Source organism: Eremomyces bilateralis (genome assembly GCF_010015585.1).
Source record: "Eremomyces bilateralis CBS 781.70 unplaced genomic scaffold P152scaffold_4, whole genome shotgun sequence".
Lineage (NCBI taxonomy): Eukaryota > Fungi > Ascomycota > Dothideomycetes > Eremomycetales > Eremomycetaceae > Eremomyces > Eremomyces bilateralis.
Genome location: NW_022985070.1, coordinates 706,516 through 720,040, shown reverse-complemented (window position 1 = coordinate 720,040; position 13,525 = coordinate 706,516). Strand labels below are relative to the sequence as shown.

At 52.2% G+C, this 13,525-nt stretch overlaps 8 protein-coding genes across 8 annotated transcripts; 3 read left to right on the top strand and 5 right to left on the bottom strand.

The window, feature by feature from the left end:
* The first annotated feature begins 228 nt into the window (after positions 1 to 228).
* Positions 229 to 4,112, top strand: P152DRAFT_239643 (uncharacterized protein). Its single transcript, XM_033674615.1, has 3 exons — positions 229 to 2,563; positions 2,611 to 3,576; positions 3,631 to 4,112. Exons 1-3 carry the CDS (start codon positions 560 to 562, stop codon positions 3,814 to 3,816), a joined length of 3,156 nt encoding a protein of 1,051 aa, XP_033536588.1. The 5' UTR covers positions 229 to 559; the 3' UTR covers positions 3,817 to 4,112.
* Positions 3,614 to 4,849, bottom strand: P152DRAFT_239613 (uncharacterized protein). Its single transcript, XM_033674614.1, has one exon. It carries the CDS (start codon positions 4,638 to 4,640, stop codon positions 3,906 to 3,908), a length of 735 nt encoding a protein of 244 aa, XP_033536587.1. The 5' UTR covers positions 4,641 to 4,849; the 3' UTR covers positions 3,614 to 3,905.
* Positions 4,850 to 5,448: 599 nt separating this feature from the next.
* On the top strand, positions 5,449 to 7,195 carry P152DRAFT_239661 (4-hydroxyphenylpyruvate dioxygenase). Its single transcript, XM_033674616.1, has 3 exons — positions 5,449 to 5,988; positions 6,040 to 6,352; positions 6,409 to 7,195. The coding sequence occupies exons 1-3, from the start codon at positions 5,622 to 5,624 to the stop codon at positions 6,962 to 6,964; spliced, it is 1,236 nt and encodes a 411-aa protein (XP_033536586.1). The 5' UTR covers positions 5,449 to 5,621; the 3' UTR covers positions 6,965 to 7,195.
* Positions 7,018 to 8,119, bottom strand: P152DRAFT_239609 (uncharacterized protein). The gene is made up of 2 exons (XM_033674613.1): positions 7,858 to 8,119; positions 7,018 to 7,790 (listed from the first exon to the last, which is right to left on the bottom strand). Exon 2 carries the CDS (start codon positions 7,678 to 7,680, stop codon positions 7,426 to 7,428), a length of 255 nt encoding a protein of 84 aa, XP_033536585.1. The 5' UTR covers positions 7,681 to 7,790; positions 7,858 to 8,119; the 3' UTR covers positions 7,018 to 7,425.
* P152DRAFT_240002 (uncharacterized protein) lies at positions 8,090 to 9,261 on the bottom strand. Its single transcript, XM_033674619.1, has 2 exons — positions 8,433 to 9,261; positions 8,090 to 8,372 (listed from the first exon to the last, which is right to left on the bottom strand). Exon 1 carries the CDS (start codon positions 9,146 to 9,148, stop codon positions 8,492 to 8,494), a length of 657 nt encoding a protein of 218 aa, XP_033536584.1. The 5' UTR covers positions 9,149 to 9,261; the 3' UTR covers positions 8,090 to 8,372; positions 8,433 to 8,491.
* P152DRAFT_239873 (uncharacterized protein) lies at positions 9,262 to 10,390 on the top strand. Its single transcript, XM_033674618.1, has one exon. The coding sequence runs from the start codon at positions 9,375 to 9,377 to the stop codon at positions 10,035 to 10,037; it is 663 nt and encodes a 220-aa protein (XP_033536583.1). The 5' UTR covers positions 9,262 to 9,374; the 3' UTR covers positions 10,038 to 10,390.
* An 84-nt stretch (positions 10,391 to 10,474) lies between these two features.
* P152DRAFT_455996 (uncharacterized protein) lies at positions 10,475 to 11,480 on the bottom strand. Its single transcript, XM_033678905.1, has 2 exons — positions 10,963 to 11,480; positions 10,475 to 10,817 (listed from the first exon to the last, which is right to left on the bottom strand). The coding sequence occupies exons 1-2, from the start codon at positions 11,266 to 11,268 to the stop codon at positions 10,479 to 10,481; spliced, it is 645 nt and encodes a 214-aa protein (XP_033536582.1). The 5' UTR covers positions 11,269 to 11,480; the 3' UTR covers positions 10,475 to 10,478.
* Positions 11,481 to 11,846: 366 nt separating this feature from the next.
* P152DRAFT_391428 (high affinity nitrate transporter NrtB) lies at positions 11,847 to 13,495 on the bottom strand (the record flags this gene model as incomplete). Its single annotated transcript, XM_033676098.1, has 3 exons — positions 11,847 to 12,031; positions 12,090 to 13,323; positions 13,373 to 13,495. The coding sequence occupies 3 exons, from the start codon at positions 13,493 to 13,495 to the stop codon at positions 11,847 to 11,849; spliced, it is 1,542 nt and encodes a 513-aa protein (XP_033536581.1).
* Positions 13,496 to 13,525: the final 30 nt, after the last annotated feature.

Sequence of the window (13,525 nt, the reverse complement as noted above, 5' to 3'; positions counted from 1 at the left end):
CAAATTAAAGACGGATCTTCTATTCCGTACCAAACTTACAAAGTCATAGTTATAAATCCGCACTATTACAGCTTGTGCAAGTAACCATTTGAGTCCCTGATTTATTGCCCAAATGACTGGAGATCCGCGAGGCTGGGGGGCCTGAGGCTGCAAGGCGGGGCGGATCCATCCAGCTGGTTCTGTGGTTTGACGACAGCGATCGCTGCAGGTTCCCAAACATCAGGGTCAGATCACTAAAAGTAAATATTCATCGAGGGCTGAAGCGAGTCTTCTCTTTGCCAGTTCGTTTTCTTCTTTTGTCTTCCGTTTACATGTCTGTGTAGATCTGTCACAGATAATAAATCCCTTCGGAACGCGTTAGACACACGACCTCCACGACGAGGACGAGCTGTGTCCTAGGCTGCAGGAAATACGAAACATCGCAACTCATCGCCTGCTACAAGGAATCAAGTCCACACTCAGGAGAATTGATCCTCTTTCTCCTGCCATCAAATACAGCCCTCGCATACGCAGGCTCCATTCTCCTCCAGCTGACCCGCTGGATCGACTCCGTTGTAAAATGGCTCAAGCAAACGGGCCAGGGAAGACTCACTTCAAGAAAACCCAAGACTTCAAATCCGATTATGCGGTGTCAGTCAAGTTCACTCAATATGAATCCGAAAGGACGGGAATGCGAGTGTTCGTGGTGGACCAGAAGGGTCCAAAGGTGTACGGATACTTCGCAGTAGCCACCGAGATCCACGATGATTCCGGCGCGCCCCACACGCTGGAACATCTCATTTTCATGGGCTCAAAAAGCTACAGGTATAAAGGTCTGCTAGATAAGCTCGCAACCCGAGCGTACTCCATGACCAATGCGTGGACCGGCACCGATCAGACAGTATATACTCTTGAGTCAGCGGGGTGGGATGGCACAGCCTTGATCCTCCCAGTCTACCTAGAGCATGTGCTTCTACCCACGTTAACAGACGCTGGGTGCTACACCGAAGTCCACCATATTGACGGCACTGGCCAAGATGCCGGCGTCGTCTACTGCGAGATGCAAGACGTCCAGAACAAACAGTCGAACCTCATGTCGCTCGAGGCCAAGCGCCTGCTGTATCCGGAAGGAAACGGCTTCCGCTACGAGACAGGCGGAATGATGGAGCAGCTTCGAGTCCTGACTGCGCAACGCATTCGAGACTTTCACAAGGAGATGTATCAGCCGAAAAACCTACGGGTCATCCTGGTCGGCGACGTGAACCACGACGAGCTCTTGGGCATCCTGGAGAAGTTCGAGGATAGCGTCGTAGACGAAGTTCCAAAACCGGGCGATCCGTTCAAGCGACCTTGGGTTGAGTCAGCTGCGCCGCCGCCACTCAGCCAAACGTCCGTGGTGAAGGTCGAATTTCCCGAAGAGGACGAGAGCATGGGCGAAATCGTGATCGCGTTCTTTGGGCCGGGTTACTTGGACGATGTCGATCTAACTGCAATGAATGCCCTTCTCTTGTACATTGCGGGTTCCCCGGCTACGGTGCTCGAGAATGTCATTGTGGAGAAAGAACAATTGGCGAGTGGGGTTTACTATGAATCCGAAGTTCAGACTAAAGGCGTTGTTTGGTTCACCCTGACGAGCGTCGAGACGGAGAAACTCGGCGATGTTGAGAAGCGCTTCTTCGAACTTCTGAAAGAGACGGCGGCGAAACCATTTGATATGAAATACATGAAGGATTGCTTGGTACGGTTGAAGCGCCATGACAAGCGAGAATGCGAGACCAATCCTTCGGCATTTTCGGACGCAGTTATCTCCGATCACCTCTTCGGGGATCGACAAGGCGAATACCTCAAGCTGCAACTCAGTTCACTGAAGACCCTTGATGATCTGGACTCGTGGTCCGACCAACAATGGAGAGACTTCCTGACCAAGTATCTTGCCGAAGCGCACCATGTTTCAATTCTCGGCGTCCCTTCGGCGACACTTTCCGAGAAACTCAAGAAGGATGAGCAGGCTCGCGTTGAGGAGCAGCAACAGCGGCTTGGGGAGGAAGGACTGAAGGAGCTCACGAAAAAGCTCGACGAAGCCAAAGCTGAAAACGATCGAAAGATCCCCGACGAGATCATGGATGACTTCAAAATCCCAGGAACGGAATCGATCAAATTCATCCCCACCACGATGGCCAGGTCGGGTTTGGCCAAGAAGCTGGGGACGCTGGACAATGAGATCCAGAAGACCATCGATGCCGACAAGGAAAACCCGCTGTTCATTCATTTCGAGCATATCCCTAGCAATTTCGTGCAAATCGTCGTGCAAATGGGCACCACCGACCTGTCAGCGGATTTGAAGCCCCTGGTGTCATTGTACCTCGCGAATCTCTTCACTACGCCAGTGATGAAAGATGGAAAGAGGGTCGAGTTTGAACAAGTCATCACGATGTTGGAAGAGGATACGGCATCGTACCATGCAGGTAGCGGGTTTGGGAATGGTGACATGTTGAGGATTGAGCTAGTGGTCGAGCCGGAGAAATATGTTGTCGCCATCGAATGGTTGAAGACACTTTTGTTTGATTCCATTCTAGATGTTGAGGTATGTTCTGAGAAAGCTATGAAGTCTAACCCACTGACAAGATGTAGCGCCTCAAAACCAACATCGCGAAGATTCTCGCCGACATTCCGGACGAAAAGCGAAGCGGCTGGGGTATGTTAAAGGATGCCGACATTATGATCCATTTCAATGCCCAATCCCTTCCACGTGCACGAAGCACTCTTGCCAAAGGGCTCTACCTCAAGCGGATCAAGCATCTGTTGAATACGGATCCCGACGCCGTGGTGAGCCGCATGAAGCAATTCAACTCAGCCATTACGCAATTCTGCAACATGAGAGTTGCCGTGATTGCAGATGTCCACAAGCTGAAGGGCCCCGTCTCGTCTTGGGAGACATTGACCGCTGGCCTCGACACCAGCAAGCCACTGAACGCCATCGACCGGAAACAAGAACGGCTTTCCGACGCTGGCAAGACCCCTGGAGGCAAGGCCTTCATCGTCCCCATGCCCCCGATCGATTCCTCCTTCGCTATGCTCACTGGCCCCGGACCCGACTCCTATGCCCACCCCGACCTCCCCGCTCTCATGGTGGCCATGGCGTACCTCGACACCACAGAAGGACCCATCTGGGCCAACCTCCGCGGCACGGGGCTCGTCTACGGTGCCAATTTCTCCCGATCCGTCGAGAACGGCCTGATGGAATTCAGCATCTACCGATCGCCGGATGCGTTCAATGCGTACGCGGCGGGGAAGAAGGTCGTGGATGACTTTGTGTCCGGGAAGACGCCGCTGGAACAGCATGCCTTGGAGGCCTGCGTCAGCACCATTGTTCTCGGCATGGCGGACGAGCAGCCGACGATGGGATCGGCGGCGATGCTGGCATTTGTGAACGAGGTCATTCGAGGGGTTGGGAAGGAGTGGAGCCAAAAAATGCTCGGGAAGGTGAGAACGGTGGGGAAGGAGGATGTGCAGCGGGTTATGGGCGCGTGGTTGGCGCCGCTGTTTAATCCGAAATCGGCGAATCTGGTGGTGACTTGTGCGAGCATCAATGCTGAGGTAATTCCGATGACTTCGGATGGGACGCCGACCGTCCGCTAACCGTGATTGCAGTCTCTCAAGACCCGATTCGAAGCCGAGGGGTTCGCTCCGGAGGTTCAACCGCTCAAATTCTTCGAAGATGACTATGGCTTGAAAGGCGACGACTTGGATGATGAGGATGAGGAGGATGAGGAGGATGAGGAAGATTTCAACTCTGGGAAGGATAGTGATGAGGATATGGAGGAGAACGCGGAGTAAAATAGGGCCCTAGTGGTATCGAACGAACTCCCTACGAGTAGAATGCGATTCGATAGACTTGGTGGCAATGTCTGTCACCGTCCGATACATCATTGCGTTGGTTGGTATTGCTTCATCTCTTCTTGTAGAGCCTCCTTGACAATCGCCCCGCACATTTTCGCGTACGGATTGGTCTTCACCGCCAAGACCTTCGCAACCTCGTTTCCATATCGTCCGCCCCAGAAGAAATCCATGCTGGCCATTTCCTCCAAGGTATCCGAGCTCAGACCCCTCAGCGACTCCGGGAGCTTCACCGACGCGCTGTCGGCAGACGATGTGGAGATTGATTTCGCCGCTTGCAGCAGCAAATAACCCCGGTGCGTATGAGCTGCGGATAGCAACCGTGCATCGGTCGTAGGTACTGCCGCGGAGGGAGACGGCGTCGCCATGTTGATCGCACTGGTCAGATCCTTGAGGATGGACTGTGACAGTTGGACACCCTTGGCCGAGAATAAATCCATGGCAGCGAGGTCGTCCGATTTCGCAGAAAGGAGTAGTCGATTCGCTTGCGCTCGATTCGCGTAAGCGGATGCATATTGGGGTCTCTCGTTAATGATGCCGTCTAACTCTGCGATAGCCTTCTCGACACTTGGTCTGGAGGGTTGCGGCGAATTTAGAGGTATTATGGCGGCAGACTCGCGCTGCTTGATCTCAATATCGGTCGCAAAGGCTGGGATGGACTCATTCGAGATGGCTACACCGGATGATAGTGACGACTCGGCATCAAACAATGCATTCAGGACGCGGGCATCGTTCTTGGAGAGACTTGACGGTGGGTTTGTCATTGCAACTTTTTGGATAGATGAATCGAAAGGGTTGAGAGATGGTAGGACGACTTTGAATAGTGCCTCATTGATAGAAGATATACTCGAGCAATGACGACGATGAATAGGACCTCGTTGATAAGAAGCTGCAAGGAATTAAGAACAATTTAATACCTAACTTACACCAATAGTAATAAGCAGCATCTAAGTTAAAGTACACACATATATATAATGACTGCAGTTTGGATAGGTACTAGGGTAGAGGGAGGAGGGAGAAGTGCAGTATGAAGGCATCTGGAGGGAGGAGGTCGAAGAGTACCTGAATCCCACCATAGAAAAGATGAGGTGTGAATAGAGTCCGCATTAAGCCGAGTGGAACCGAATACGTATTAGCGGGCAAAGCATACCAAACTGTACCACCACGAGTCATCTACCACCAAATGCGACACCACCTCACCAAAGGCACCAACCGCCGCCCCACCATTTTACTCACCTCCTTCATTCAGCTCCTTGAATGTCTTGACGTATCAATGCCGACAATGCGGATGTTTCCTAGGATATCCGGGCTTATGACCCAATTCAACCCCAGATGCCGTAATGCTGCAAAACTTCATCGCTCCGAGATTCGTGATAACCGCACATCGATCCCGGGGTAAGATTATCTGCCTCCTCCAAGTGGTGTCGCATCCAATCGCTGCCACTCAGGTAGTAACATTGATCCTTCTATCAGCTGCAATGTTGCATTGCCGATGTAAGTTTGATCAAAATCCAACGGCATTTGCGGAAGCGTGGATTCTTGGGTTCCTAGTCCTGTTGAGACATGTCCCTTTTATCTCCTTGATATAAACTCTCTTCCCCTCACGACTTCTCGAGTCTCTCAATAATCAGATTGTTCGCATCTGTCCTATATTAGCGTTTCTTGCTTTCCTTGTCCGACCGGGTCTTCTCCCTTGAATACCTCTTAACCTATTGATCCTACACATTCCTATTATTCCTAATATCATGGCACCCATCGCCATCAGTCCACCATCCACTCCATCCAAGACCGACGAAACAATAACTTCGGACCCCCTCTCCTATCGTGGATACGCTTTCGTACATTGGTACGTCGGAAACGCCAAGCAAGCCGCCTCATACTACATTACCCGCTTCGGATTCAGGCGGATTGCCTATCGCGGCCTGGAGACGGGGAACAGAGGCATCGCCAGCCATGTCCTCCAAAATGGCGCCGTTACCTTTGTCTTGAGCAGCCCGCTGCGTGGAGCGAAACAGGCCTCAGAGGGACACAAGTACGGGATGACCAAAGAGGAAACCGAGGAGATCCGGGATATGTTGATGCATCACGAACAACATGGTGATGGGGTCAAGGGTAGGTCAAGAACCCGTATCATAGACAACCTTGCCGCTCACACAAACATAGACGTTGCGTTCGACGTCGACGATGTTGTAGCGGTATTCGAAAAGGCGGTTGCGAATGGTGCTGAAGTCATCTCTCCGCCAAGGACGATAAAGGATCAACACGGCTCCGTGCGACTCGCAACCATCCGGACATATGGAGACACAACACACACCCTCATAGAGAGAAGCAATTACACAGGAGCATTCCTGCCAGGGTATCGATCGGAGACACACGATGACCCTATCGCAAAATATATTCCCACGGTGACTCTTGAAGGGATTGACCACTGCGTCGGTAACCAAGATTGGGACGGGATGGAGACCGCCTGTGAATAGTGCGTCATGTTTTCCTTCGTGTTGTATCTTCAAATCTTGCTGACACAGATTCTAGCTACGAGCGAGTGCTTGGCTTCCATCGCTTCTGGTCCGTCGACGACAAGGACATCTGTACCGAGTTCTCCGCTCTTAAGTCCATCGTCATGTCGTCGGCGAACGATGTCGTCAAGATGCCCATCAACGAACCAGCTCACGGCAAGAAAACGTCCCAGATCGAGGAGTACGTTGATTATTACGGCGGCGTTGGCGTGCAGCATATCGCCCTGCGAACGCAAAACATTGTTGAAGCCATCACAAACCTAAAAGCTCGTGGAGTTGAGTTCATCAAGGTCCCGAAGACATATTATGAGGCCATGTCGCAACGGTTGAAAGGGTCGGGTCGAAATTGGGAGCTCCAGGAGGATTTCGAGGAGCTGAAAAAGTTGGATATCTTGATCGACTTCGACGAGGGAGGATATCTGCTGCAACTATTCACAAAACATCTAATGGATCGGCCCACCGTGTTCATTGAGATCATCCAGAGACGGAACTTCGACGGGTTTGGGGCGGGGAACTTCAAGAGCCTGTTCGAAGCTATCGAGCGCGAGCAGGAATTGCGAGGGAACCTTTAGGCCTGGCACCTCCGTTTTTGAGCACTATGTACCAGCCCTAATTTTTTGATATCCTGGGACAAAGCCAGCCATGTTGATGGACTTTAGCGCGAGGATCTGGTGCTATCGGGTGTATCTAATAGCACATAATTAACCGGTCCACGAAGTCTCCCTTCATTGACCCTTGAGGTCGGGCGGACAATCTGGCTAGACCTTCTAATATGCCATCGTCACCGTGTTCAACTTACTCAGATTCGTACGCCTTGTTCACCGTGGCATTGGCTCCAAATCCACATGGTATATTTCGGCATTCCACATCGCCATGGCCAGGCGAACATCCGCCATGGTGACCTCGTCGCCTACGCTATACAATCCAGCCGTCTTTGTGATCACCGCCTCGTAAGCCTCTAATCCTATCGCCATGAATTGTCCTGCTCACCCTCCCGACCCTCCTGGCAACTCTTCCACGCGGCGGAGCACCCTCATATTCGATTTGGCTGCATATCTCTAGCAACGATGCAAACGAGCTGGCGGACAAGAGCGCGAGATCGCAGAACGCCTCGGGGCGGCAGCGGCGCCGGAATGGACGAGTAGGCTTCCACTATATATTCCATGGTGGCGACGGACTGGCCGATTGCGAACGGTCCCGCGGAGGAATCGGACGAGAAGACGAGGACCGGAACGCCGCTGCTGCAAGAGGATAGGAAGTAGGTATATAGCGTGATATCGGATGCCATTGCAGACGCGAGAAGGCTATATTAAGGCAGGAGACTGGGCCGATGGGGCGCTTCGATTTGACCTGGAACTTGGAAGACACAAGCGAAGGGGTTGATATGGGAGAACCAAACTTTAAAAACAGAACATTCCGTGAATATAGGATTTCGAGGCCATGAAGATCTGCTTGGATGTCTTACCGTAGAATACAGTACCTATACTCGGCCCTCGAACAGTTGCTTATAGTCGAACCTAGAGGGCGAGCGAGGGGAAACACCACCATCATGGTAATCGTGACGGCGGAGGATCAGTTGGCAACCTGAGCAACTCGATCGAATGTCCTTGAACCATCTTTACCACATTTAGGGAGGATCAACTGGGGAACACAATCTCTGATGACGGAATGCTTATATTGATTGCCTCGAGGATGCTTTGATTGTTGTGCTCCACGAATACAACGAACAAGGAACCAAAGTATCTGAATCGGACTCAACAGTCACCACCACAGCTTTCGTGGAACAGACTGAAAGGGAACTTGGGGAAGCGAAAATTCGCGCGACTTCACCGTTCAGAGGTCATCAGAAGTAAGTGGATTAATTTTATTCTTCATGCTGGAAATGAGGGAAGTTGTCGGACGTCGACCTCCGCGGGTGGTTCCGCGTATGTGTTTCACGTGAATACAGGCGCGGATACGGGAGTGGTGCTAGTCTGCTCTCTGTGATAGAGTAATTGGAAACTGTGAGTCCGCTTGTAATACTGAATCAGCGAGTCGAACCTGGCAGATTCGAAAAAAACTGGCCATTTCTTCGCGTGTGACAGGCAAGAACCTGAACATCAAGCGAATCGGCTATCCATCGCGGCTATCCATCGCGGGTGCTGATTGATGGAGGCGACGAAACGTTCGGGGAGAAGACAAGGCCTTTCTCCGGACTCCGGTATGCGCCGAGCGACTCGGGGAGTAAGTGTATCATGGAGGCATCGATCGCAGATGTACACAGATGGTTCTAGACTCTCCTGATGCTCCTCGGCGACTTGGTCTCTTTGGAGGATCGTCGACTGATTCTTCCTTCGCTTTGCGTGTCCTGGAGCCTCTACCCCCCTGGTTGACCCCTTGCACCCTCGTGGCTCCGTTCGTGGAATGTGGATGGCGCAGCTAAGGTCTAGAATGGGGGGTGAATCCAGGGATGGAAGCAGGATGGAAGCAGCCTCAAGCAGGAGACCGTGGTCTGACAATTGGATTAGATTCGGGTGTCCCCTTCGGCAAGCCCCCGAGGCGGTCCAGACCGCTACGGCGACACATTTCTTGCGCTTCAACAGTTCCGCTTCATCCGTCCGAGAATCCGGTTGCTCAGGATTAGCATGCCATGAACAGCCAACCCTGCATATTTTCCATAATTTTTGTCTGAATGTGCGAATCTCATCCTTAACATGGCATCCAAATCCGCCAGGCCACATATTGCCAAGGTTCACCGACGGTGCGGAGATGCCCATGCTCGGCGAAGAAAGCTCTGTAGTCTCTGCTTCATACGCGCGAGTGTCCTTGTGAATAGTTGTACTTAAGCATACCTAGTCAACGCAAAAGGTGACGTTATTTAACTCTCCAAGTCTCTATCCAACCATATACTCTACAGTCTACACTCGTCAAGTCATTGCTGTTACGCTTGGTGAGGTCCGATATATACTTGGCTTTGAATCATCATACCAACCGACCACCCTCATGGCGGACTACCAGTTATTTGATGCCTTCCCACAATATGATGACCCGAAGTGGGACATGGCCAAACAATACCCCGTCGACTCATGGGATTACATAAACTTCGACAGTGTCAATCCCATAGACACCTGGCTCGATCCCTACTCCCTCTCAGACGAGCCATCCAAGCAGTCATGGGATGCATCAGTCAACCCACCTGCCGACACCACTTTCCTAAACACATACGGCTCTCCACTCTCTCCGCCATTATCACAATCAACAGCGAGCCCATTTCAAAGTCCAATCCTTAAGGCAGAGTCTCCAGTGCTGCCCGAGGCGTACCCGCCAGTTCAATCGCCAACGCCGAAGCGAAGAAAAACCGCCTCCCCAACCCCTCGCAACGCCAGCAAGCCGGCGAACAAACCCACCCCCCGCGAACGCATCCCCCACAATGAAGTGGAGCGCAAGTATCGGGAAGGCTTGAACCAAGGCATGGAGCGGTTACGTCGCGTGCTTCCCAACCTCCCGCAGTCGAACGATCGGTTTTCGTTCGATGCGGCCAAGGTCAGCAAGCTGGTAGTGCTGGCATCGGCGGTCGACTACCTGCAGGAGGTCGAGGGTCAGATCAAGGGGTTGCAGGAGGAGAACCAGATGTTGAGAGCGCAGTTGGCGGAGCGAAGAAGATAATGAGGGGGAAAGAACAACTGCTTTGTCTTCGACGTTATATTTGCGAGCGTTGGGAAATTGGGCCAGATCGATACCACTTCAGGCGTTGTTCAAGGACATGAACAGATATGGATAACAGCGCCCCTGTGGCCGCTTAATGGGATAATCACGAATGGAATAGATACCGAGACGTGATTCCAAAATAGTGTTGGAGATGGATCATTCCAATCAATATTATTCCTCAGTACGAAAGGATTTAAGCCAACAGTCCGAGTCTTGATTTATATGACGCCATTCAAGAAGCTCCAACGCTTCGTAAACGCCACGCCAATGCATCCGCAGGTATATGACCAGAATAAACAAAATGCGCCGCCAATAGAGGCATCCCATATATGCTCTGAGGGCACCATTAGAATCCAGCGTCGTCCCAGAACTAATTGGAAAATCCGCGAACTCACTTGCTTAAGCCCCTTTCCCCTCCTCTTCCATCTTTCTCCTCGCCGCCAATATCATCTCCTCTCTTCTCCGTTGCAACAGCTGTGCCCGCTCTACCTTATTCGAGGACCACCCCTCCTTCGCCGCACTGCTTGTCGGTATTTCTGACAAGGGCCGTTCGCTAGTAGCCGCAATGGCAGGTGAGTCTGCGCCACTGCTAGGTGATGATGCGGATAACTTGGAAGAGAGGTTGTATCGGGTAATGAGGTCTGGATGGGCGGATTTTGAAGGTTGTGAGGCATTCGGTCGGGCGGCCGGAGAAGCGTTCGCCGGGGTAGGGAAGATTGGTTGGAATGATTGAGGTGGCTATAGTACGCATATTGTCAGTGATACAGTTCAGCTTCCCAACACTGCTACCTCAAGATCTATCTAAGGGCGTACGAAGCTACTGGGATGATCTCGAAGTCTTCGGACATATGCTTTTGAAACAGGAGATGACTGAACCACTTACCGTCCCCAACCTCCCCAAACTCAACACCCGCTCAATCGTCCCCTGCACATCCCCTCCATGGCGTTGCAAATCCCACAAGATATCCCGCCGCTCCAACTGCGGGAACATCTGCGCTACCCGCTCGACCCGCACCATCGTCTGCGGTGGCACCTCACCCCGAAGCCCCGTCCGTGAGCTGGCTGTCCGCGAGCCGGAAGATGACGAGCTGGAAGGGTCGGCGAGAGATCCCGGTTTGAGGTACCATCGGACGACGAGGAAGCCGACCACGGCGAGGAAAACAAGCTGCGGGATATTGACGTCGGACATGATGGATGCCGCGGCTGATGGGGGCTTATTGTCTCGGTATCGTTAGAATGTGATGTATGTGAGCGGTGAACTCGTATTTGCCAGTTGTGGACGTGTGGGGAGTCGCCACTTGTTAAATGTCCACGTATGATTTTCCGAAGCTGGAGTTCTGGCTGCGACTCGCCCAATACCGAACTTGCCGGCGGGTCAGATGCCGATATAGGTCACGTGCGTGGCACTTTTGATAACACTGGACGGTTGAAACTTGAAAGCGATGTGAATTGCGATTCCTATCGTCTATCACAAAACACGTTGCACCTTGGCGGACGAAAGACAATTGACATCTAACATTTACGGACAATGGCCTCTATCAGTTGACTATAGATGGTGAACGGAAAGAACTTTTCCTAAATGTTTCGATTTTCAGGCAATGAAACACCTCCAAAACGCCGACGAGATCCATCGTCATCTATTCATGTACCCTCAAGCCTGAGCCCTTCAGAAACTTGACATTCCAAGCACCAGCTCTCCAAGAGCGACCTATTTCTCAAAAACCCCAAACACCGATTCGAACCGAAAATATGACAAGATCGTGACAGTCAGCGACCGCCGATCTGTCCCTTGGGGATCGGAGGGATCCAGATCGTCATCAGGCTCATGGAAATATAGAAGACGCCAATGATCCAGATGCCTTTATGGTAATTCATGTTGGTATAGCGGAAGATGATGGCAAATACAATGCCGCCCAAGTTTCCAGCTGCACCGACAGCGCCAGACAAGATGCCTATGTATTGATTAGCTTGGGATTCGGGTTGGGAGTTTACTTCCGATGCTTTACTTACCGTTTGCATGAGGATGGACATGCGGAACTAGACCGAAGTTGGCACCGTTCCCAGCATCCATGAAGAAGGCCAGGCCGACGATCAATCCGACCATTGTTGGAAGATGATGAGGATCCACAAGTCCTAAGATCAGGCAAAAGGTACCGGCCATGATACAGACGAAGTGGATCCAGAGTTTCTTCGCCCACAGATTACCGTCGGTCCACTTGTAGACGAGATCAGACACGACGCCGCCGGCCGGCCTGAAAACAACGTTGACTAAACCGAACATGGCGGCCCACTGACCGGAGGACGTCTGGCCAAGGGACGGGAAGTTCTGAAGGTAGTAGGCGCCGAGAATTGCGTTGATCGCCAGTTCACCACCAAAGGAGTTGAAGTAGAGGCAGATGAGAGTAATGGACTGGGGGCTGATGAGAACCTGCCCGAACTCTTTGAGCGAAGGATTGACGATGGCCTCGTGTTGATACTGGTCGACGACAATGGCTTCGCCAGTTTGCGCTTCGGCCTCTGAGTCGGAGTTGAAGCCCGAATTCTTATCTTTTACGTCTTTCTCCGGGGGGCTGTCACTGCGAGTTGCCGGGCCCTTGTCCAAATGGCCGCCGTCGTTGTATACGATCACGCCAGCATTGTGGGACTCGGAGATACATTCACTGAGCTTCTCGAAACGCTCTTCCCACTTCCCAGTCGGGCAGTCGTCGCAGAAGAAGAGCATACCCAGCGCGGTAGCGGTGATGAGGATAAAAGGGACGATGAACGAGACTCGCCACGCAACGTGAGGGGTTAGGTCGAAGTGCTCGACAAGGCTATCGAAGATGGCAGGCATAACGAAATATGTGATGCCACCACCAGCATTGCCCCAGCCGCCAATGAGGGCGTTAGCGGTGCCCACAACATTCTTGTCAAAGAAGCCAGTGGACCAGACCTGGCATGGGACGAACGTCCCGCCGAGAATGCCCACGAAGAATCGGATGATGGTAAGGCCCGTGGCGTTCTTCACCGTGCCGGCCAAAGCGGTAGGAATCGCACCGGTAAGCAGCAGACCGGCGAAGACCTTCCGGGGTCCGAAACGGTCGCAGAGGGGACCGGACAGAAACCGAACGACGAGAGTGGCCGTGAGCGCCAAGATGTTGGAGTTGGCAATCTCAGCCTGGGAGAGATTGAGGTCCTTCTTGATGGTCTTGGTCAGAAGCGGCGAGAAGGCGTACCATGACCAGAAGGCGATCATGAAACCCAGCTATTGGATTGTTAGGATCATCGTCGCTGCACGTTGTAGAATGACTGACCCATGAGAATGTGAACACTCTGCCATACTGGTTAAGGGGGTTCAATACTGGTATTGATCGAGCCTTCTTGTTGAAAGGGTTGACCCGGGGGGCCTTCCACAGGACGGTAATGTCGAACATCATGAACCGGATCTTTCTCCTATAGTTACAAAG